Raw genomic sequence first — 23,449 nt, 5'->3', positions numbered from 1 at the left:
CTTTGATTTGGAATTAATCTTGACGGATTTCAAACAGTTTGAGCCACACACAAAAAAATAACTAAACGGGTGGCTATTATTAATGCTGAATGTTAGAAAAAAATGTTTTTGATTATCCGTTAATTTACTGTATCTCTGGTGTTTGTGAAAACCCGAGTCTCTCAAAAATTGTTTGAAAATGAGCAATTTATAGTTCGCTCCGTTCACGATGTTTATCGAATTGTACTGACACAAAATGGCCGACATGCGATGACAGCCTTCCAATTGGCTCACAGAGCGCATTGCGCATCTAGCGTTTGATCACTGTAATATCTATGTGGTAATCGGTCGGGTTAAAACTTGAACGCATCCCGCCCCCTCCACAGGGTGGAGGTGGCTAAACATTACTGCAGAATCTCGCCCGATTGAATTTGTGTATAACATTTACACGTTTGTCGCTACACTTGAGTTTTGACGACGTATTTTCATGAGAAGACAAGACCCTTGGGATGATTTAAACCTGACGAACGAGAGCCAACTTTTGTCTTTTGAGGTGATGTCTTTCAGTTTAATGCAAATACTGTATAATTGTACGAGGCTACCAGTTTGACTTTGGCTAAGTATAAGATACATCTTAAACAAGGCCAAAGTCAGGCTAGTTTGCCAGGCAAGTTTAACACTATAGCCTACTATATTTCGTCAAACATAAACTGACCAGCAACAAATACACAATGCATCAAGTAGTGCTACAACCTAAAACTATGCATTCTAAACAAAAGCAGCACAATAGCATACAATTTTTTTGCCCAATTGTAAAGATATCTAATTATTTACAAACACTTTTTGCTAGTTTTTTTTATTTCAAGGCTGCTGTAAATTATTTTAGCATAGTATAATTAATATCAAATTAATAAATATGGATATTGTGTTGTCTGTTCCGTGCGAAATATGTGTGTTGCTATTTTCATTGTCTTGCATGAATTACTCGCTTACAGTTAGCAGGAAGAGAGAATTTGCTAACTATTGAGTGAAGATGGGGACATTTTGAGGCCAAGTGGTGGTACTACTTTGGGATATAAAATCCCCTAAATGTTGCAAGTCATTGCAATTTGGACGCTATCTGCTGTCCAAAATGTTGTTTGCTGGAAACAGGTCTGTTTATGTCAAGAATGATGATTAACATGTTAAATGTCATTAGAAAGTTAACTGTACTGTACATCGTGTTGGCGATATAGATCGTCATCTTGTACAGCACTACCATAGATTGTAAAAAAAAAAAAAATGTTATTTACACTGCTAATTGACAGTGCTTTGTTGATGTACAACAGTGCTGCCACTATGCATTATGAGACTTGTAATACCTGTTTAAAAGCCACTTCAATTGTCTGAAAGGAGCTTTTTTTTTTTTTTTGTTACAGCTGTAATTTCATCGTTGTGTAGTCATAAGTGCTTTTAAATTTATAGCATTACATCATCATATTAAAGGAACCCATTCACAATTCCGACATAGCCATGATTTAAGTCATTCACTGCCATTAACAGCTACTAGAGCTGTCAAAATTATCGCGTTAACGCGCGGTAATTAATTTTTTTGATTAATCACGTTAAAATATTTGACGCAATTAACGCATATGTCCCGCTCAGACAGTATTCTGCCTTTTGGTAAGTTTCACAGCAAGGCTTTTTGTGCTGTCCAACAGCGAACTCTTGTGGTCGCTTTGCGACATGGTTTATTTTTTTCTTACCAGTTCAATATGGCTGCACGACGTCTCGGGCTGGCGCCTACGTTGTAATGTTGTACTTAAATGATCCTTGGACAAGATTTGTCCGTAAGTATGGTTGTTGTAAAGAATGTACATATTATGTCAGTAAGCGAAATGTTTAATTTTTGTATGAGACGCTTTTTGTTTATGTTTAGTGAACCTGTATAGCGTGCTAAGCTAACGTTGTTGCTAATGCAATGCTTGTGTACTTTTTTTTTTGTAGTTTTATGACGGTCTAAAGAGGACAATGGTTTGAGGCCATTTGATTAATAAATCAGATGTAAAAGGAAGAAGTCTGATTATTAAGGTGTCGTTCACTAGCTGTCTAGCTTTGGAAAAAGTAGACGCTTCGGAGTGAGGACAGCATAGACAGATTTAAATTACAGTAGAGTGAAATGCCCACTACAGTCTTTATTTACCGTATGTTGAATGTATATATCCATCTTGTGTCTTATCTTTCCATTCCATTTATTTTACAGAATATATATATAATTTACAGAAAAATATGGCATATTTTATAGATGGTTTGAATTGCGATTAATTGCGATTAATTACCATTAATTAATTTTTAAGCTGTAATTAACTCGATTAAAAATTTTAATCGTTTGACAGCCCTAGACAAGTAATCTATCCATGTTAACTAGTAATAACTGGTGAGTTGACTCTGCAGAGGCTTAATTCTTTCATGGCTATTGTTGCGATAAACTATCAGTCTATTTTAACTTGGAGATCACTGCCAGCTGTCCAAGCCAAAATGGATTGGTCATCTGTCACCGTCAATGTCACTGAAACATTATCAATCACTGCCATCTCTCCCACTTCAAATAGATAATATGTCAATCGTCATCTTTGGCAGTGAATTTAATCAAAAAGGCTCAACATATGTTTGCCCCTCTTTCGTCTAGCATGTTGTCTCATGTTCACCTGCATCTTCTGCCGAGTGCCAGCTGCCTTTTCGATGAGCCTGTCCACGTGAAAGTGACCGGTCTAAGGTCCAGGCAGGTGGTTACCCTGAGGGCCCGGGCCACCAACGAGCGAGGGGTGGTCTTCCGCTCGGCAGCCATCTACCGGGCGGATGGCAATGGGGAGGTAGACCTCTGCCGGGATGCTTCCCTGTGTGGCAGCTATGAAGGGGTGGAGCCCATGGGTCTGCTGTGGTCGATGCGGGCAGCTGCGCCCCACAAGTACTTCCACTGGAGTGAGGCAATCAGTCCCCACGTGGTCAGGTTCTCGGTGCACGACAGTGTTGATGTGGAGGACGAGGAGCGGGGTGTAGCCCTGGCTGAGGCCACCAACGTGAGGCATCTGATGGGAGAGGGCGTCACACGGGTGGTTGTCCACCTCGGGAAGTACACTGCAGTGTTGTTCACACCACCAGGTTAGGACCAAATGTCTTGAAAGACATCTATGAAACCCTAACCAATGCATGTCATTTTCACACTTCAAGACCTAAGTTGAAGCCCTATCTGCAATCAAGAAAGTATTTTGATTTGATATGACGACTTAAGGTGAAGGTCAGTTCCCGGGTCTGTTGGATTTGTCCACCTTCGCGTCGGAGAAGCGAGCTAGCCTGTTAGCCAACAAAGGCTTCATGGTTCTGTGCATGCCTGTGTTCTACGAGAAAGCTGCCAACATCAAGTATGTGGAGCTGGACTACTTTGAGGAAGCGCTGTGCTTGTTAAAGCAGCACCCTAAGGTTATCACGCTGTTAAAATTGACCCGGCTGTGTTCGCGTAAAATGTTATCAAGTCATAATTTTGTCGTTTGAACTTCTAGGTGGACAGTGACAGGCTGGGTGTAATCGGGCGTTGCAAAGCAGGGGACATCGGCCTATCTCTGGTGTCCTTTGTTCCAGGCGTGCGCGCAATGGTCTGGATCAATGCCTGCAGCGCCAACTCTGCTGTCCCTCTTCATTACAAGGGCCGACAGATCCTTTCCTCCTTGTCTATGGACCAGAGGAAGGTCATACCCACCTCTGACGGTGCCAACATTGGCAAATTTGTTGTCGGTAACCCCGAAGACGAAGAGAACCAGAGCAGCCGGATTCCTGTGGAGAAAACCAGCGCTCACCTTCTATTGCTGGCTTCGGAGGACGACCTTAACTTCGACTGCAAGGCATACATGGAGAGCATCGTAGCCAGACTCAGGCAATTACCTTATACTCATTCACACTTCATTTTGCAATAGTCTTCGCCATTGTCAAGTTTGTTACTTTTTGTGAATGTCAACCTTGGAAAATGTCTCAAATGATGCAAACACAGATTTTTTTTTTTTTTTTTAATTGTTGATCAACTCAGGAAGGCTGGGAAGGACAACGTGGAGAGCGTGTGCTACCCGCGAGCTGGGCACCTCCTGGAGCCGCCCTACGGGCCATACTGCCACTCATGTGTGAACGGGTTTATTAGCATAATAAACTTGTGGGGTGGGGAACCCCGAGCCCATGCCCACGCCGAGGTGCTCGCATGGAGAAAGGTGGAGGAGTTCTTGAGAAGCCGACTGATGCTGATGTAAAAGCTAAATTGTAACGCGGATGACTCTAAATGGTTTGAAAATCATACATGATCATTATCATGCACTTTTTTCTACACGAGATTGTTTATAGAATAAACTGTAGTTTTATATTGTATAACCAGCCTATATATATGTATAAAATGACTATTTTTAGAATCAACCATTAGTAGTTAAAAATGACATGACACATAATTCCACATTGTGACTTCATTCAAAAAAAAAACCTAGCAATGTTTCCTCTCAAAAAACAAAATTTTACTACTACTTCTTTTACCCTCCACCACAGGCACCATATTTTCCATCATAGACTTCATAATATATTGCCGTGACATGGGGCGCGGGGGCCAATTAATAGGGGGCCTATCTCCGTCAATGCTGACTGAGTGGAAACACAGACAAAGAGCTTTTTACCTTGGAAATTCTTGTGAATAAATGCTTAAATCCCTGAATTCTTTTTAGCTATGGACATGAAACAGTCTCGATTCTTGGTTAAAGTAAAAAAAAAAAAAAACAGCCATTTAGAATTTATTTTATGTAAATACGTCGAATGTGCTGCTAGTCTTTAACCCACTGTGGCGCCGCCTTATCACCACAAAGAGCTTTTTCCGTTGAAAATTCTTGTGAATAAATGCTTAAATCCCTGAATGCTTTATAGATATGAACGTAAAACAGTCTCGATTCTTGTTTCAAAGCTAAAAAGTGGGCAGTTAGCATTTACATAGATATTTCGAATTATGTTGCCAATGCTGTAGCGGTTAATTTCTCCCATTGATTTTTTTTTTCACAACGTTTCAAAATGCATGCATAGTACGAAAAATATAATAATTACCTTGAATCCTCGAACAAATCACTCCTGAGACAATCCTTCCTGTTTGTATGCGGTACAGCTTTCGTATTTTTTCAACCTAAATCCAGAGTTGGATCAATGCATGTGTTTGAGAATGCGACTGACTTCGACCGACTGAAGCAGAGTGTGGGACGGCCCCCTACTTGAAGCCGCGGGGCAGTGTCTGGGGAATGTGTCCCGTCAATATCATTATGAAGTCTATGTTTTCCATCCACATTTGTAAAGCCCAAATATTTGGCATTTGGTTCGGGTACACCTAGGCCACATTTGTCAACACAAAGCTACAATTGTATGTCAAGTTTTTAATAATCAGATGAAACGCAACAGCTCGTTTGTTATGTCTGGAGAAGAAAAATAGTAAACATTGTTTTTGAAAAAAAAAATAAAAAATTCATGAGTCGACAGCAGGAGTTAAAGCAAAAAACCTGTCACTGTGTGCACCTCCAGTTTACCTATGCGTCAACACACGACTGCGCAATTTGTACTTGTTAGAAGTTGAGTGATGAGTGAAATTTTCCTCAAAAAATATGATTTTTATTTTATTTATTAATTTTTTTAAGAATTGACATTTTCTTTAGAAATACATCTTAGCAAGGTACAGTACAGGCCAAAAGTTTGGACACACCTCATTCGTGCGTTTTCTTTATTTTCATGACTATTTACATTGTAAATTCTCACTGAAAGTAATAAAACTATGAATGAACACGTGTGGAATAATGTACAAAAAAAGGCGAAATAACTAAAAACAGATAATATACTAGTATCTTCAAAGTAGCTGCCCTTTGCTCTGATTAGTTTTTGCACACTCTTACCATTCTTTTGATGAACTTCAAGAGGGAGTCACCTCTAAAGGTTTTTGACTTCACAGGTATGCTTTTTCAGGGTTGATTATTGGAATTTAATGCTTTATCAATGGGGTTAGGACCTTTATTTGTGTTGCAATGAATGATGTTTGTCCAACGCTTTGGCCTGTACTGAATATGTAAAAAAATATATTACTGCAGGGCTCCACTATTTTCTTTGAGAAATATGTATTATCTCACAAGATTATAACTGCAGTCTTAAATAATTATGTAAGCCCTTTGATCAGTGTTGTTAATCTAACTTAAAAAATAGTTACAAATTACTTCTCCCAAAAAGTAATTGAGTTAGTAACAGTTATCTCATTGTAAGAGTAATTAGTTACTCACTAAAGTAACTGACGTTACATTTCATGCCCGACACGTTATTACGTCATACATTACATTCTATAACATCTTTGACATCAAATATGTCTACATTAACTGACTGACGAATAGAAACACTATATAGAGTATTTTAGAACATTTGATATTAATTGAATCAAATAGAATGTCCTAAAGTCATCATGCGATATGTCATAAATGAAAAACATTACAAAATTCAGGCTTGGACACATACTGTATGTTGTACATAATTTAAAGTTGGATTTTGTATTTTACTAGTAGAGTACCAAAATATGGCTATCATTAGCAGCACTGACAACATCAACCTTATATGAGAATTCCTCCCAAATCAACTTGGTGGATTGCTACATGCTAAGGCGTGTCGTGAGGGATTCCATGTAAAACATGAAGTCATATTCAACACATGCGTCTAAGCCTGAATTTTGTAATGTTTTTTGTTTTTGACATCACGTGATGATTTTAAGACATTCTTTTTGAATCGCTCTGTATATTAGTCTGTTAAGAAAACACAAATGTAAACTGACCATTAAGTGCAAATCTCTGACACTGTATGTTCGGCCTACTGCACAATAGGCAGAACACTATCCTTAAATATTATGTGACAATATTAAATATTGAATAATAATTAGTGATAGTTTGAGAATGCTACCTTGCTACCTTGCATGATCCACCCACCTAACCAATCATCATTGCGTTTGCAACGGCATGCCAACCCTCTTCCCTCCACTCCACTCCCTTCCCGCTCTGCTCTCTCCAGGCAGGCAGCTGATGTGTGACAAAATCAACTCGCGTTTCACTCAACCAAATTGTTGTAACGCGCCCCTTTACATCCTTAGTAAAGGTAACGGTGTTGCAAAGATGGAAAAAGTAATTAATTAGATTACTCACTACTGAAAAAAATAAAGCCGTTAAACCCTACACAGTTATTAACTACACTGCCCTTGAACAAACAAACCCAAAAAAATCGCCGTTATTTTGCTAGGATTTTTTTTTTTTTTTCTAAAAAAAACAAAAACTTTCTAAAAATATTGATGGTCTAAATATATTGACTTTTGTTGTAAATGCATTCCTTTTTCAATAAAAAAATTGTCCTATATGATTCTGACATTTTATTACATTTTTATTTTTAAAAACCATACAATTTGACTTGTGTAATTTTTGCTTTTTATTAAAAAAATTAAATTCTTTGCAAACCATGTTTCAGCATAAAAAGTCACCATTTTATCCACTTTAAAGTATGCCCCCCCCCCCCTTCAAACGGTTATGGCTTTTTAGTTAAAACGAACAAAAAACCTTAAATCCCCTTTGAAGTTCTTTAAAGGTGCTATGGAATACTACAAGTGACTTTAAAATGATAGACCATATTTTTAATACCATCAAAAAAAGTTACAGAAAAGGCTTAGTAATGACAGTAGATCCTACTTATGGTACGCTTCTTTTCTCAGCTGCCTTCGACCCACCCACAAAAAAATAATCCCCAAACAGAAGATAACGTCTCACCCAGAATGAGTTTTAGATGTTTGCAGTCTGATAGCATGTTCTCCATGGGCTTTTTATTCTCGTTGCAATAGGACCGTTCTGTCAATATGTCAATATTTACTGGTTAGCGCAGCACTAGAAACGGGTGAAAGTGGGCCAGAACGGTCAGGAACGCAGTTCCGGTATAAGATTCAGGGCCAGAACGCAGTTCTGGTGTAAGATTCAGGGCCGGAATGCTGTTCCGGTACACGGTGCTTTGATTAAGAAAATATGACAGCAACTGTCAAAAGCTATGTAAAAAAAATAATAAATTAATGAAAAATGCTAAGCTGCGCACATGCATTTCAGCTCCAAGAAGAAAACAATCTACCAACATCAGATTTACATGTACACAAGTGTTAACAACAAGCAGAATAAAGTGCTTGTGTAGCGTAATCCGTTTCCACCGATATTTATTATTGATTTTATTCCATGGACGGCATGGAGGTTTCCCCAGCTGCTGCAGTTATCCGAGTCTGACGATGATAAGTCACGTCAATGTGCGAATGCACGCAGCAAAGCAAAACGCCTGGACTCATTTATCCATTCAGTTGGCTGACATACTGACATGTGATCAGCAGAGATGGTTAGCTCTGATTGGTTCAAATGTGCATGTTTTCTGGAACAGCAAAAAAAAAAAAAAAAAAAAAAAAAAAGCTTGTTGAATTGATATGACAAAAATGGGCAATGCAACATAAAATGGATCCAATCTTTAAGAGAAATGAAAGAGTTGAGGAGGCCTATGATTTAATATTTAGTTTTATTTGCTCTGATGGGGAGGTTCAGAACATCTTAGCTGTCAATGTGCACTTTGGACTTTTATTTGTTCATTTATGTTAGGCTACTTATTCGTTTCCTGATGATTTTAAAAAGTCAATGTTTGCGCGATCTTCAAGATATATTCCATTTCACTGTGCATAATATAAGTCATTTGTATTTATTGTTCTGAATATATGTTAGTTATATTTTTATTATTTAAAAAAAGTAAATGTTTACATCAACTTCAATTTTAATATATATCCTATGTTCACAAGTAGTTAAAATGGAGATTTGGCATTTAGTATGTGAGGAAATGAGGAGAAATAAAAATTAGGAGATGGAGGTTGGGGTTATTGCTGTTTTTGTTAACTTTTATTTTGCAAATTATTGAAAAAATACAATTTTGAATGAAAAATAAATTATTAAAATTTCTGGCTCCGTGGCGACCTTCACGTCGGGGAGTTCTGGCAAGAAATTCTAGCCACTTTCACCCCTGACTAGAAAGCTAGGCATGATCATTAATTAGGGTTGTGACGTCACACCCAGAATTGCTGATAGTGGGCTTTCCCTTATGCAATGTTTTTGATGGAATAACTATAGATGGCAAAAGACGGTGAGATTTCAGTGCCAAATTTGTTTTTTTACATGTAAAATTACACTAGTGCAGTCATTTTCATTTTTTGACATGGTCACTATTTCTTAGCTAGCAATCGCGTAAATGTCCTTTTGGTATTTTTATGAGCTCATGTTTGTGTTGTGTGCATGCCTAAGTCTGGAAATAATAAAGATTAGACTGGGCTGGAAGCGCGTGATTATATTTAGTCAACCGGCAAATGCAGTGAGTGGCATTCAAGTAGCTCACCTGAGACGTTCGTTTGTTGGAGGGGAGCAGATGAGGTTCTTTCTGGAAATGTAGAAAGAAAAATAATTTTTAAAGAGTTGATGGAATTGTTGTGCGAATTACGTCTCACGGTCTCCATGTAAACAAGGTTCTTGACTTGGATTTGAGCTTTTCAGAAGGCGAGTTGGCTAACTCCATGTTTGACATCTTGATGTTTATTTCTGATTTTGACATTAGCAGTTTCTTCAGTTTTCCCGATGCTTTAATACAAAACTGGGCCAACTCCAACGTCTAAGTAAGATTGACAGAAGTATTGTATAGTAGAGTAGAGTAGAGTAGAGTAGAGTAGAGTAGAGTAGAGTAGAGTAGAGTAGAGTATGTATCGTCTTCTATTGATACTGATTCGTCTGACAGATTTTTAGACTTAGACCACTAATTGCACTAAACCTTTTACACAAAAATATCACTATGTAAATAGGCAGTTGGACTCGAATAAAAAAAAAAAAAAAAAAAAACATTTGAGACTTAGTGGTAATCATTTAATCTTGATTAATCGCACAACACTATTTATCCCAAAATTATTAAAAACAAACAAAAAAAATTGAGAAGATGCTGAATAATCTGTTTCATCATCTTCATCAGATTCTGATACAATTAATGTGTCGGATCAACCTAACCTGTGAAAACGAACCGCATTTCAGTTGGCCTTGTAACTAACATGAGTGTGCTTGCGCTCCTAAAATGTGATGTGGGGAACACATTTACAGCGCTCCTAAGTTTTATTTAATTTTGTCAACAGATATGTAATGCTAATGTTTGATTTCGAGTCCACTTCTTTGAGCGACAAATGTTTCACATGTTACTAGGCCGAGTCGGCAGCCTTCAGCAGACAGTATCTAGTGCAGGGGTGTCGGAACTTTTTTCTCCAAAGACCCATTTCAGAAAAATCAAGGGCTGCAACTCGAAATCCTTCAACTTTAATTCCTTAACCAGAGGATCGGAATCAAGTAAAAATGTTTTGAAAGGGTATTTTTATTTATAGGTGTTAACTCACTGGCTGCCATTGACGTCTCACTAGTTTTTCAATTCATGTCCACAAGAATGGATTTGTCGTAAATAAACATCTTTCTTTTGGTCAAATTTGAGGAAATGTACGATTTTTACTTGTAGTATTCTTTTTAAATGAAAACATACTTTCTTGGGAAAAAAAAGTATATATTCTTGTAAGAAAACAACCTCAAATTCTATAAAATATATACAGTATACCGTCTATATATATTCTCGATAATGAGTTTTGTTAAACAACTTGTAGCTGTAATTTTTCTGAAATACTTTGCAACATTTTGCCGATCCGTGGAAACAATGGCAAAACTTTGCCATGCCCACGGGAACAGAACAGGAATCTGTGGGAATCAGCCAATCATCTCCCTAATGGCGCGTGAGGTCAGCGGGCGGCGCCAGGTGTGTCGGGGGAAAAAAAACAAGCAGCATGTGGTTTTTAATTCGGAGCAGGCCTCTGAGCTCAAGCCACCCGAAGGCCTCGAACGCACCCCGCAAGGGAAAAAGACTCATGCATTCCTCACGCCAACTATGTCGAGTATGCGCTCAACTTCCGCGCTGATGCTCACCTGAGCTCATTGGGATTTTCTCTTTGTTACAAGAACTATACTTGCTGAATTAGACTTCATCAACAGGTATATTATGTGTTGTGCACATAATACTTTGGTGTGTGAGAGTAGTCTGGAAAGCATCTGTGTGAAATGGATGATGTTATTACTGTAAATGGGAGGAAGTACTCATAGGCAGTGAAAGAAAATGCATGCTTTCACCTGCTCTAATGTTGAGAGGACGCCATCGAGACCTGGTCGAGGTGACCTGAGCAACAGAACAAAATGACCTTCTTGTATGGTGTATATTGAAAGAAATACAATGCCATTCAGCCATCATTTTCTCTTCAATTTTGTAAATGGAGGAAGTCCGTAAAAAGTATGATAAAATCGCACACTGTACAGAGATCTCCAAAAATTAGGAACAGGATTGAATTTCCATGGAGGAAAACTGCAAAAAAAAAAAAAAAAAAAAGATTGGGACCTGACAATGATTGGAACAGACAGTACTTTGTATAACACCATTTACCATATAGATGACCTTTAAGTGATAGGTGGTTACTCAAAAAATCAAAATATGCAAATAATGAATTTCTTAAAACTATGATAACTGTGAAAATAATGTTAAAGCACAGACACAATGATCGCTCATAACATGACTTACTCCCAAAAGTGGTATCTACTTTTTAGCAGCGAATAACATGGAATATTCATACAGTGGGGCAAATAAGTATTTAGTCAACCACTAATTGTGCATGTTCTCCCACTTGAAAATATTAGAGAGGCCTGTAATTGTCAACATGGTTAAACCTCAACCATGAGGGACAGAATGTGGGGAAAAAAACTGAAAATCACATTGTTTGATTTTTAAAGAATTTACTTGCAAATCATGGTGGAAAATAAGTTTTTGGTCAATACCAAAAGTTCATCTCAATACTTTGTTACGCAACCTTTGTTGGCAATAACGGAGGCCAAACGTTTTCTGTAACTCTTCACAAGCTTTTCACACACTGTTGCTGGTATTTTGGCCCATTCCTCCAGGCAGATCTCCTCTAGAGCAGAAATGTTTTGGGTCTGTCATTGGGCAGCACGTACTTTCAACTCCCTCCACAGATTTTCTATGGGGTTGAGATCTGGAGACTGGCTAGACCACTCCAGGACCTTGAAATGCTTCTTACAAAGCCACTCCTTTGTTGCCCTCGCTGTGTGTTTGGGATCATTGTCATGCTGAAAGACACAGCCACGTCTCATCTTCAATGCCCTTGCTGATGGAAGGAAATTTTCACTTAAAATCTCTCGATACATGGCCCCATTCATTCTTTCCTTTACACAGATCAGTCGTCCTGGTCCCTTTGCAGAAAAACAGCCCCAAAGCATGATTTTTCCGCCCCCATACTTCACAGTGGGTATGGTTTTCTTCGGATGCAATTCAATATTCTTTCTCCTCCAAACACGAGAACCTGTGTTTCTACCAAAATGTTCTATTTTGGTTTTGGTTTCATCTGACCATAACACATTCTCCCAGTCCTCTTCTGGATCATCCAAATGCTCTCTAGCGAACCGCAGACGGGCCTGGACGTGTACTTTCTTCAGCAGGGGGACACGTCTGGCAGTGCAGGATTTGAGTCCCTGGCGGCGTATTGTGTTACTGATAGTAGCCTTTGTTACTGTGGTCCCAGCTCTCTGTAGGTCATTCACTAGGTCCCCCCGTGTGGTTCTGAGATTTTTGCTCACCGTTCTTGTTATCATTTTGACGCCACGGGGTGAGATCTTGCATGGAGCCCCAGATCGAGGGAGATTATCAGTGGTCTTGTATGTCTTCCATTTTCTAATAATTGCTCCCACAGTTGATTTCTTTTCACCAAGTGTTTTACCTTTTGCAGATTCAGTCTTCCCAGCCTGGTGCAGGTCTACAATTTTGTCTCTGGTGTCATTCGACAGCTGTTTGGTCTTGGCCATAGTGGAGTTTGGAGTGTGACTGACTGAGATTGTGGACAGGTGTCTTTTATACCGATAATGAGTTAAAACAGTTGCCATTAATACAGGTAACGAGTGGAGCCTTGTTAGACCTTGTTAGAAGAAGTTAGACCTCTTTGACAGCCAGAAATCTTGCTTGTTTGTAGGTGACCAAATACTTTTTTTCCACTCTAATTTGAAAATAAATTCTTTAAAAATCAAACAATGTGATTTTCTGTTTTTTTTTTTTTCCCACATTCTGTCTGTATGGTTGAGGTTTACCCATGTTGACAATAACAGGCCTCGCTAATCTTTTCAAGTAGGAGAACTTGCACAATTGGTGGTTGACTAAATACTTATTTGCCCCACTGTATTTCAACTACATTCTCACACTCACAGTAGCTATTTAGAATTAATTTCCTTTCTTTGAAATTTAAATCCCATGTGAAATTTAATCATCAGATGCTAAAACATTTTGGGGACACCCTGTTGAAAAAAAAAAAGAGATAAATGATAATAATATGGATACATAAATACTAACAGTGGTACTGGCCGTACTGCTACAGATAGTGTAAAGCGTTATGTTCCCAACACTGTTAACAGAGGTGCACATGTTCAAGTCATTCCCTGAAGTAGTTGTTGTAGTAATGTAGGTGCAACACACAGAGTGCAGTCCATCTGGAGCCTATTACAGTGCTCCCTCCTCCCACAGGAAGTGGGCCATCATTTAAGAATGACAGGCAGGTACGTGGAAGGATCTTATCCCTCCTGTTTTGTGATTCTTGGCTTCGAGGACATTCACGTTTTCAAAACATGGACTGCAGCTGCTTTTCTTTTGCTCTATCCATTGGACGTTTGTTCAGCATCTCACAAACATCAAGTTGGAGTTTAATTCAATGGCGGTTTTAGGGGTGGTGCCACAGGGGCTCTGGCTCCACCTCTAATTTGAATGGCTCCTGAAGTGTCCCTGTTCCCATTTTAGCACAAAGCATGGTAATCAGTGAATACCTTCATTTTTGAGGTGAGAGAGAATGATATAACGTTGTTTCTAGAGCATGTTAAATATTATTGCTGCTTTTCGTGTTTAAAATGACTTTTCAAAAAAGTGATTAAAATTATTGTTCCATGTATAGTAGCCTTACTTGGAACAGTATGATTAAAGGTGAACAATGTAGCATTGATGGCCAAAACTAGTACTGCAACTAGATCAAAAATATTGACGAGCACAAAATGCCTTCCCCCTTAGGGTTGCCAGAATGCCGCTTTACATTGGTGAACCTGCAGGAAAAGAACTTTAAGTGGCAAGCAACGAGTCCTTTGCAGAGGGTATAGCTTAGCTTTTTAATTTCCATGGAAAATACGATGCCGCGATACGAGGTCCAAGTTAGTGTATGTAACCATGACCTAAGTGAGGGAGGGCTACTTGACTCAATGTACTATAAGCGCACTGGCAAAGAAATATATCATTTGGTAATGCATTGACAGCATCCACAAAGACTTGCTCCATCCATTTTAATTTCAATTACCGACTAATACTATAGACACGCGTAAAGACTATCTTTGCTTCGGTCAAAGGATCCACACACTAAATAGCATAACACAACCATGCCAAATGAATGTATATCCTTGTTTTGCTTCTCTCGTTGTCTTGAATCCTTTGAGATTCCGAACAACATTTTTTGCTTGAGTGGTAAACATAATTCAGGCTGTTTGTCATTGTTGGCGCAGCCTTAGTTACAGAGCTGTGGCAACCTGGACAAAGACTGGAAACTGGTCTCGTTATTGGCTGATGATGAACAGGGTAACAAAAGAGAAAGAAATTTGCAAAACATAAATCGTCCATTAACCATTGTTATCAGTTATAGAAGTATTTCCAAAAAACATGTTTCTTTAATGTACTGTATATTGATTATAGTCATTTCATGAATAATTGAAGTGCAAATATAGCATTGTGCACCTTTAAATACGAATAATTACTAACTTACTTGACAGTGTCAAGCAAAGATGTTTTTACCACCATATGCAGAATAATCTGCGTATTGCCTTGTTGACCAAAGCAAACACTAAACAAAGATGGCAGCGACACTTGGGCCCTTCGTGGTCCCTGTTTCAGAAAAATCCTAGAGCCGCCACTGGTTTGATTGCAGCTGTGACATGCGTGAGATCTTCCTTTTGATGTGCCAGTAGATTAGGGAGGAGATAGTGAGCTGTACCATCATTAGTGTGTAATAGTGGGGGGAAAATGTAATTTATAGCCAGTATTTCCATGAAGTAGCTGCTCTTTGTGCAGACAGACATTGACATCAATAGTGGTACTATTTTAGACAAATGCGTGTCCCAGATTCTCGCCCTTGTTTAAAAATTATCTCTATTATCAGAGGTGTAAGAAATGTGCGATATGCATACTTAAATACTTTTAGCATCTGTCTTTCACATTTATATACTAGGTGTTGCCTATCCTTTTAATGTCCATGCTGAAAACCCCCCACCCTCCAAATAAAAAAAACAGCACTTAATATCTAATGAACTGGGATACTGCCATATAAGCTTTATAAAAAATGTTTGCCTTCATTGTGTGAGTCTGTTTGTGTGCGTGTATGTGTACATACTAAAATGTATATATTTATAAATATGTTAGTATTTTTTTTCCATATATGGCTGTGAACATCATGTGACGTGTCTGGACCGGTGGTCCCTTCGACAAGAAAAATGAGGTCAGCTGCCTCCAGGTTGGTGTGAGAACAGAAAGCAGCATGCACGCACATTGACACACATAACTCACACACGAGCACTCCTACATATAGACACACATTCTCACTCATTCACAAAATAACACTTACACATTTTGTCTGGACTCACACAAGCTCTCGCGTTCTGATTGATCACACACCTACAAAATGCACTGGCACATATTCGTCACACAAGAACAACACTCGCTGACTCACTCATGCTAACAAATGTTCTCTCATGCTCTCCCTCACACACCCTCTTGCGGATATTTACAAACACACATTGCCTCTAATACTCAAAAACGAGCACACACTCATAACATTTTTACACTCTCAAACATTCGACACACTCATGTCTACAAGGTGATGCTTTTTGACAACTGTGTGGCTCATTGCCACAAAAAAGCATACCCACCCGCTTGCCACCGATCCTTATCAACATGGCCGTCAAGATGGCAACAGGAAGTGCCAACAGGAAATGAATGTGGCGTCACAACCCTGGTCTCACCTTGCAGAAGCTTTGGGGCAAAAAAAAAAAAAAAAAAAACAGACAAATGAAATCTCTCATTCAAGTTACAAAAATTCAAGCTGGAGTCTGATCTGGAGTACTTTGTGTTAAAGAAGAGGTACATCTTAGGCTATGCTCACACCGCGGGCTCAAGTGACCCAATTCCTACTTTTCACCTTTGTTATACTCAAATGAGACACTTTCTTGATGCGCACATTTTCAAATTTAACCCTATATATCAGATCTGGGCCACATTTATTGAATTTCTCAAGTCTGCTTAAATGGAATTAATGTGGCAAATACGTCAGAAACAGAGTGAGATAGTAAATAACAGGAGAAGAGCATCGACGAAGGTGATCAGTGGAAGGACAGCCAAAGCTAATCGAGGGATCCTACCGTTAGCAGCTGTCTTGAGCTCGTCTTTCAGACTGGAGTCAAATACACTATTTTTTTTTTGGTTTGGATTTTTGCCAGAAATTGACTTGAAAAAGGTGATGTCACCTAGATTTTAAGGTTAAGCGCACTATCAGTGGCTGTTCCTGGTTAGGTAGACGGTTTTCAATATTAGAATAAATACAACACTGCCATAATTCCATTTTTTTTTTTTTTTTTTTTGGTGGGGGGCTCAAAAGAGCCCCAGGGTCTTTAGCATTATCCCGATATGAACCCACTATAGAACTATAGAAACTTAACTTTAATTTCCCAGTCAGAAGTGTTAAATAAAAGCACCACTTCCTCAGTGGAAGCTGTTGAGATGTTTTTGGGCTATAAACCGCTACTTTTTTCCTTCATTTTGAATCCTGCAGCTTAGAGTCCAGTGCTGTTTATTTATTGATTTATTTGGGTTAATAGACTTAATACGTAACATTTTATTTGACAGCGGCGTTATAAGACTGTCATAAGACTGTCATAATTATGACTTGACACTATCATGGGCATTACTGAATCCTTATGAAAGATGTCATTTAGTTTCATCCGGCAAATTATGTCCAGACAAACTATGTCCAGCTCGGATCTTTTACACCAATTCAAAAATGAGATAATTTGCCGGACAAAACTAAATCTGTTATAAGCATTCATTAATGACAGTGTCATGTCATAATTATGATTGTCTAATGACAGTCTTATAGTGACACTGTCAAATAAAATGTTACCAAATACCGTAACTAGCAATTAATGAATCAACTGGAACAGTCACTGAATAAATAATGAGCACAGAACATGAATTTTGATAATTATTTACATCTTCAGTGCTGCAATGCATGCTAGGAGGCATGACAACAACAACAGGTTTTACAGCAGGTGGCAGCAGAGGTTGACTGTCTCCCCAAAGGGAGCAGTGATGGCCAAATGAAGCTTTGCAGCCAATGGTTCATGGTGGTTGATTTGGTCTTATGACAGTCGTATGATGCCGCTGTCAAATAAAGTGTTACCGGTTAATATCTTTTGGTGTAACTATCTCATAATACAATGAGGACAGTTGCAGTTTATAGTCCAGTGTGGCTAATCTATGAACAAATGCCATTTTTGTGTCAAATTTGGTGGGTGGCGCCTTACAGTCAGGTGCGCTCTATAGTCCGAAAAAGAAGGTACTTAAACACCAAGACAATATTATAGAATATCTTGTATTGTATTGAATTGAGTAGAGCTTAAATAAAAAATATAAACCTACACATTTTCACTCTGAATTGTCCTTGCACGCGTCCAGACAGATGAAAAAATTCCCTGGGTGTGTGTAGTTTAGAAGCACCTGGCGTAGTCCGGGGTTTCGGAAACCCGATCTTCTGCAGGTACCAGAATAGCCCAACGGGAACAGCAAAGGCCATTTCACTGCTCTGTGGCGGCTTCTGAGTAACAAACATATAAGAGGTGCATATTGATTATTTTTAAAATTTCAAATTCTTCAACAAAATTCATTGTTTAATTTGGTTAAAAAATGTCAATTTGGTACATTATTAAGTCTGATTTTTTTTTTTTTTTAGTAATGATTATTGTAACACATAAAAGTGAAACCCACAATTTTACTTAATGTTTGTTTGAGCATGGACTAAATAACTGGAACACAATTTTAAAATCATGAGTTTGCTCTAATGTTGACTTTTTTTCTTTTCAGAAGAATCTGAAAGTTGTGATAGTTGTCTATTCCTGTTTTTGTCCCTATGGAACTATGCATATGTTCAATATTCATACAAAATTATACATTTCATAATTCATTAATATATAATAAAGATTAACTAAATCTACAGGAGCCATACCATAAATGAATGGATATACATTTGAATGATTTTGGAGGATGAAAAAGCTTAATGAATGCCTATACGTACGCCACACTGTTATGCCTGTATGTTATCCTTAAACAACATGATGCTTTATGTGCGTTGACCATTCAAAGCTATTTAAAAAGTTGTTTGCTGCCAAGCGTTTCAAATTGCTGAAAATCAAATCACCTTTATACCACGTGCCTGCCGTTTTTCACCTGTAGAACGTTTGCTTTATTTACATATTTTAATATGTCAAATACAAAATAATATAAGAGTAATGTGTATTGTTCTTCATAGTTGTGAGGCCATTAGGACTTTAGGAGGGGCCGTGTAATGAAAGTGTGTTGTTTGCCGTTTAGTAAAAGACAGTGTCGCAAACCAGGTGTTCAGCGCGAAAGAGGGGGTGGTATCTATGGTAACGACCTAACCCAAATGAGACTGTAGTAGATTAGGTTTTCTTATCGTGGGAGTGGGGGTCGGGCAACCGTTCTCCGAAGGTTATTTTGATTCAAAGAAGTCATGCAGGTTTATGCTTTCAGGTGTTGTTTTAACAAAAGAGGTTATAAAAGGTGTATGGCCGGATGAGTGGGAAGGTGACACCGTAAAGCGAGAGGAATCGTCGTAAACCAGGTGTTCGGCATAAACGTAAAGGGAGGGGGGAGGTGACGTCGTAAAGTAGGAGGCAGCGTCGCAAACCAGGTGTTCGGAAAGGAGGAGGGGGAAGGTGACGTCGTAAAGCAGACATGAGTGGGGGAGGAGGGGGTGCCTCGCGAGTGGCTATGAGCTTCAGACTCGCAGCGAGGCGATCATGGCGGATGGCCCCAGGTGTAAGCGCAGAAAGCAGGCCAACCCGAAACGGAGCAGCGGTGAGTGTTCAACTACGCCCGGCTCGGGCCGCCGCTGCCGCCGTGCGGACCACCACCCAGAACTTCACTCCCCTCCCTCCCGAACTTGTTGCGGTCTACTTTGGTGGACTTTTAATGGGAGGTGGTGTGCTTTCTTTTTGGTGTACCGTTATACCTGGATGGCGGCTCTCCCTCCGCCTAGCGGTCCTATCTCTGAACCGTTATCCGTTACAATAAGTCATGGGAGTGTTTGTTTTGAGACTTCTTAGATATCTTTGAAGTACTTTCTGCACTTTTGTTGTTGACTTTTTTCTTTCTTTCTCCACAACAACGTGGTCCCCGCTCGCGCGCACTTTAACGGCAAGCGGATGAGAACTCGGGCCAGGGCGAGGCTCGGAAGGGCCGCCGAATCGGCCCGTGAGAGTGCACCGTGGGTCTAGCGAGAGTTTGATGGGTGTCGCTTTGATGGTCTGACGCTGGTCTGTGGGTCATGGTTTAAGTGCGGTGATTTCGCGCGAGGTTTGGTGATGGCAGAGAGATGGGATGTTTATTATTTCATGGCTACTTCCTCCCCCCTTTTCTCCTCCTCCTCTTCCTCCTCCTTCTCCTCCTCTCCCCTGTCTGTTGTTGCACCAAATGTTGCCTCGTTTAAGGCAAGAGTGGACGCGATTATGGGGGGAAAAAAGAGAGAAAGAGAGAACCTACTTTCATCTTCGTCGTCATCGCTCACACCGGACTCGCTTTACTAAACTGCTTATTCTACGCAAACCTGCGTGGAGGTGAGTGTCCACGCCAGAAAAAGTCAACCACATGGTACCGCTTCGTCACTATTATACGCACCTGAAAATTCGGCGTGGCTTCGGTGCAGAAAGAGAGTCGCGGCGTCTACTTTCAGCTGTTTACGTTAGCCTGCTATTAGTAAGGGACCGTTATTCGCGCGTGGAAGGGAGGGGGTGGAGAACACCTTTCCCCCCTCTCTCCTGTCGTGATGACGTCAGGACGGTGCGTCCGTCCAGGAGCCATCATCATCACCATCCTCATCCTCATCATGTTTACCTGAAGGCGGCTCGGCGATGGCTTACAAATACGAATAATTTTAAGAAAACCCGTACAAGCTCGACCGGAAGCGGTTCTGGTGGCGTGTGTCGCGACAACGTTGACACGCACACAAACAACGGGCTGCAAATGACAACCTGCGCAGGTAGCGAGGCTTTTTTTTTCTTCTTCACACCCCTTCTTATTCTTTTTTGCTGTTATAATCTCGCGGGATTTATGTCATCGTGACCTACTTGTGCGTGATTTTATTCCTCCCCTCTTTTTCCCTTCTTAGTTCATGTGCCAAAAACAAAATCACTTCACGCGTGGGGTTTCTGCGTCCATTGTGCTGTGCGGTTCGTTGGCACTTTTATCGGTTCAATGGCGGCCGTCACTGCAGTGGAGGGAGGCGGGGTGGGGTCGGACGTCCACCCCCTACCCCCTAATCCACCCTCCACGGCTAACGGCTCTGTCGTACCGCACAGGTGATGCAAAACCTTCGCCAAGGTGCCTTTTTAATGGTGTTTGTGACGCGCGGGGGGCGTTCACGGTCCGCGGTGGTCGTGCGCGTGGGAGGAGGAGAAGGAGGGGTGGCTCAAGGTGCTGTCATGGCCGCAGGTGTTTCACTCCCACCCCCCATCACCATGATAATGATGATGACGAATTCGTTATATTATACAGCCAAGTCTACGTAATTGACATGATTGACATGATGTCAGAAGAGTATGATGTTGGCCTCACATGATTGACATTATTTGCAGAGGATTATGCGAACACTCTCATGTCGGTTTTGCAGATTTATGGGTTAATTAAACAGAATATAATCCAATGTGGGATGTACACATGTAAAGTATACATCAAGTGGTAGTATATGGATTAATTTAGTAAAATTACGAGTATACCGCATGAATGGATGGAAACAATATTTTACAATCCTGTTCAGTATTTCAATGATATAAATCAGACACGTGAAATAAGACTATATATACATATATGTATATATATATATATATTAGGGCTGTCAAACGATTAAAATTTTAATCACAGTTTAGAAATTAATTAATCGTAATTAATCACACTTAATCGCAATTATAACCATCTCTAAAATATGCCATATTTTTCTGTAAATTATTGTTGGAATTGAAAGATAAGACGGATATATACATTCAACATACTGTACATAAGTACTGTATTTGTTTATTATAACAATAAATCCACAAGACGGCATTAACATTATCATTCTTTCTGTGAAAGGGACCCACGGATAGAAATACCTGTATGTGTAATTCTTAAAAGATAAATGTGAGTACAAGTTATAGTAATTTTGATAGTTTGTATATTGTGACTAAATATTGCCATCTAGTGTATTTGTTGAGCTAAATTTAATGTTTGAATAGAGTATTATTTTGCATAGCTATTTTGATTGGGAATGACAGATCTCTTTGCATTGAGCGCTTTTCTTTTTGTGAACATTATTTTATTTTTGAGAGATAGGAATATTAGTTTTGTTGTGCTTTCACTAAATGATACTGTAGCGACTTAAATGTTCTTAACTGCCCAAATGCATTATGGGAATTTGAGCAACCATGAGTCACAGTGGTTGCTGCAAATGGTATATCTTCTCTGCGTTGAGTACAATACATGGTGTTAAGAAAAAAATTATCTCCAGTTATTCTTCCCCATGTCGCTTGCCACAATAGTTATAACAGTTGTGGAAGAGATGCCACCGCTTATTCCATTAAATAGCGCGGCTTCAATAAATGCCTGTGTTACCAATTCGCCCTTCTTGGTAATTGGCAGTGCTATGGACCGGCCCGTTGTCGTCGGTTGGCTCAGTTCGTCTTGATTCCCTCCTGAGGAAGACGGCGGCATACATCTAAACACCGAGAGGCGTTGGATGGCTTCTTGTGGGTACATTTATTAACAAAACAAAAGCATGTGGGGGACGCAGCACTTGAGCCTGTGCTAACTGCGCACTTCCTCTATTCTCTCGCTCCCTCTCTCGCTTGACCACTTTCTTCCTCACTGCTCAATCTGACAATGCCGGTCACATTGAAAATAACAGCGGCCCCCTTGGCGGGTGCCGGTAACACCTGCGTCCACTCCACTTGCTTGTCTGACCTTAGCTCTCAATATACTTCAAACGGCGCCATTGTAGTCTGTTCGCGGCAATGCTTGAGTGGGTCGTTCCGCGCATGCGTTAATTGCGTTAAATATTTTAACGTGATTAATTAAAAAAATTAATTACCGCCCGTTAATGCGTTAATTTTGACAGCCCTAATATATATGTATATATATTAGGGATGCACGATATCGATTTTTTTGGAACCGATATCGATAATTTCCCGCTCCGCAAAGCAGATACCGATATCCGATAATAAATACAATTTTTAAATGTATATCCACCCGAGTTTTTTGATTACCTGGAGGTTAAAAAAAACTAGTGGTAGATTCTACATAGATTTGGCTTTGACCTAACCAGATTTTTAATGATGACATGAACATTCTTGTAATGAATAGAACAAAGACTATAACAATCTTGACTTCAAATAAAGTGCCAATATTTATTTTTTCAAATAAATATAATTTGAGTCAATAACAATCATTTAGTCAATGTCATTGAAGATTTGTTCCCTGAACCATGAGCGCCGACCTAAAACAAAAACCCAACCGGTATTGTGCTTTGTCATCAGATAAAAACATTTGGTACTACAGGAGAGGAGACCTGTGGTCTTGGTCTATGAAACAACTTTCTTAACCTGGCAATTATAGGACAGCAAGCCTATCAATAACCAAAAGGCCTTTCAATAACTTAAAAAAACTTAAAAATACACTGTAGAATGCAAATATTATATAGTAAAGTTCATCACTCATTCCTCATTATAAAAAATGTGGTAAAACAAAAAGGAATAATGGCTTGCCTTATAATAAGCCACATAAACGGGAGTGAGTGAACCTGTTTTCAATAAAGCATGAGGTTTCTTCTCTACGAAATCCTTGTCCAGCCACTGCGCCGTTATACCAAACATGCTGACAGGACTATTACACGTTACACGTCCATATGTCCGTGGTGAAACTTGCGTGC

General features: G+C 39.5%; 2 protein-coding genes and 1 long non-coding RNA gene across 8 annotated transcripts in view; 2 read left to right on the top strand and 1 right to left on the bottom strand.

The window, feature by feature from the left end:
* The first annotated feature begins 215 nt into the window (after positions 1 to 215).
* Positions 216 to 7,266, top strand: LOC130930283 (acyl-coenzyme A thioesterase 3-like). Of its 3 annotated transcripts, XM_057858136.1 has the most exons (5): positions 216 to 532; positions 2,648 to 3,120; positions 3,251 to 3,438; positions 3,519 to 3,889; positions 4,040 to 7,266. In XM_057858136.1, exons 2-5 carry the CDS (start codon positions 2,649 to 2,651, stop codon positions 4,251 to 4,253), a joined length of 1,245 nt encoding a protein of 414 aa, XP_057714119.1. In that variant the 5' UTR covers positions 216 to 532; position 2,648; the 3' UTR covers positions 4,254 to 7,266. The 3 variants fall into 3 exon arrangements, with proteins under 3 accessions (XP_057714119.1, XP_057714120.1, XP_057714118.1); XM_057858137.1 differs by having other exon boundaries at positions 216 to 3,120; positions 4,044 to 7,266; XM_057858135.1 differs by having other exon boundaries at positions 216 to 3,120.
* Positions 7,267 to 16,148: 8,882 nt separating this feature from the next.
* LOC130930285 (uncharacterized) lies at positions 16,149 to 18,813 on the bottom strand. The gene is made up of 3 exons (XR_009067023.1): positions 18,671 to 18,813; positions 17,974 to 18,070; positions 16,149 to 16,233 (listed from the first exon to the last, which is right to left on the bottom strand). It is a non-coding gene; the product is annotated as an uncharacterized LOC130930285 (long non-coding RNA).
* Positions 18,814 to 19,237: 424 nt separating this feature from the next.
* LOC130929860 (zinc finger E-box-binding homeobox 1-like) overlaps positions 19,238 to 23,449 on the top strand; it is a 54,225-nt gene continuing 50,013 nt past the window's right edge. The window contains exon 1 of one of the 4 annotated variants that reach the window (XM_057857459.1): positions 19,238 to 19,350. In XM_057857459.1, coding sequence (XP_057713442.1) covers positions 19,293 to 19,350 — 58 coding nt within the window. In that variant the 5' untranslated portion in view covers positions 19,238 to 19,292. The other 3 variants (XM_057857462.1, XM_057857458.1, XM_057857461.1) reach the window with 3 other exon arrangements.

This window comes from Corythoichthys intestinalis, chromosome 14 (assembly GCF_030265065.1).
Source record: "Corythoichthys intestinalis isolate RoL2023-P3 chromosome 14, ASM3026506v1, whole genome shotgun sequence".
Classification (NCBI taxonomy): Eukaryota; Metazoa; Chordata; class Actinopteri; order Syngnathiformes; family Syngnathidae; genus Corythoichthys; species Corythoichthys intestinalis.
The sequence above is the reverse complement of the archived record's forward strand: the minus strand, read 5'-3'. Positions and strand labels throughout refer to the sequence as shown.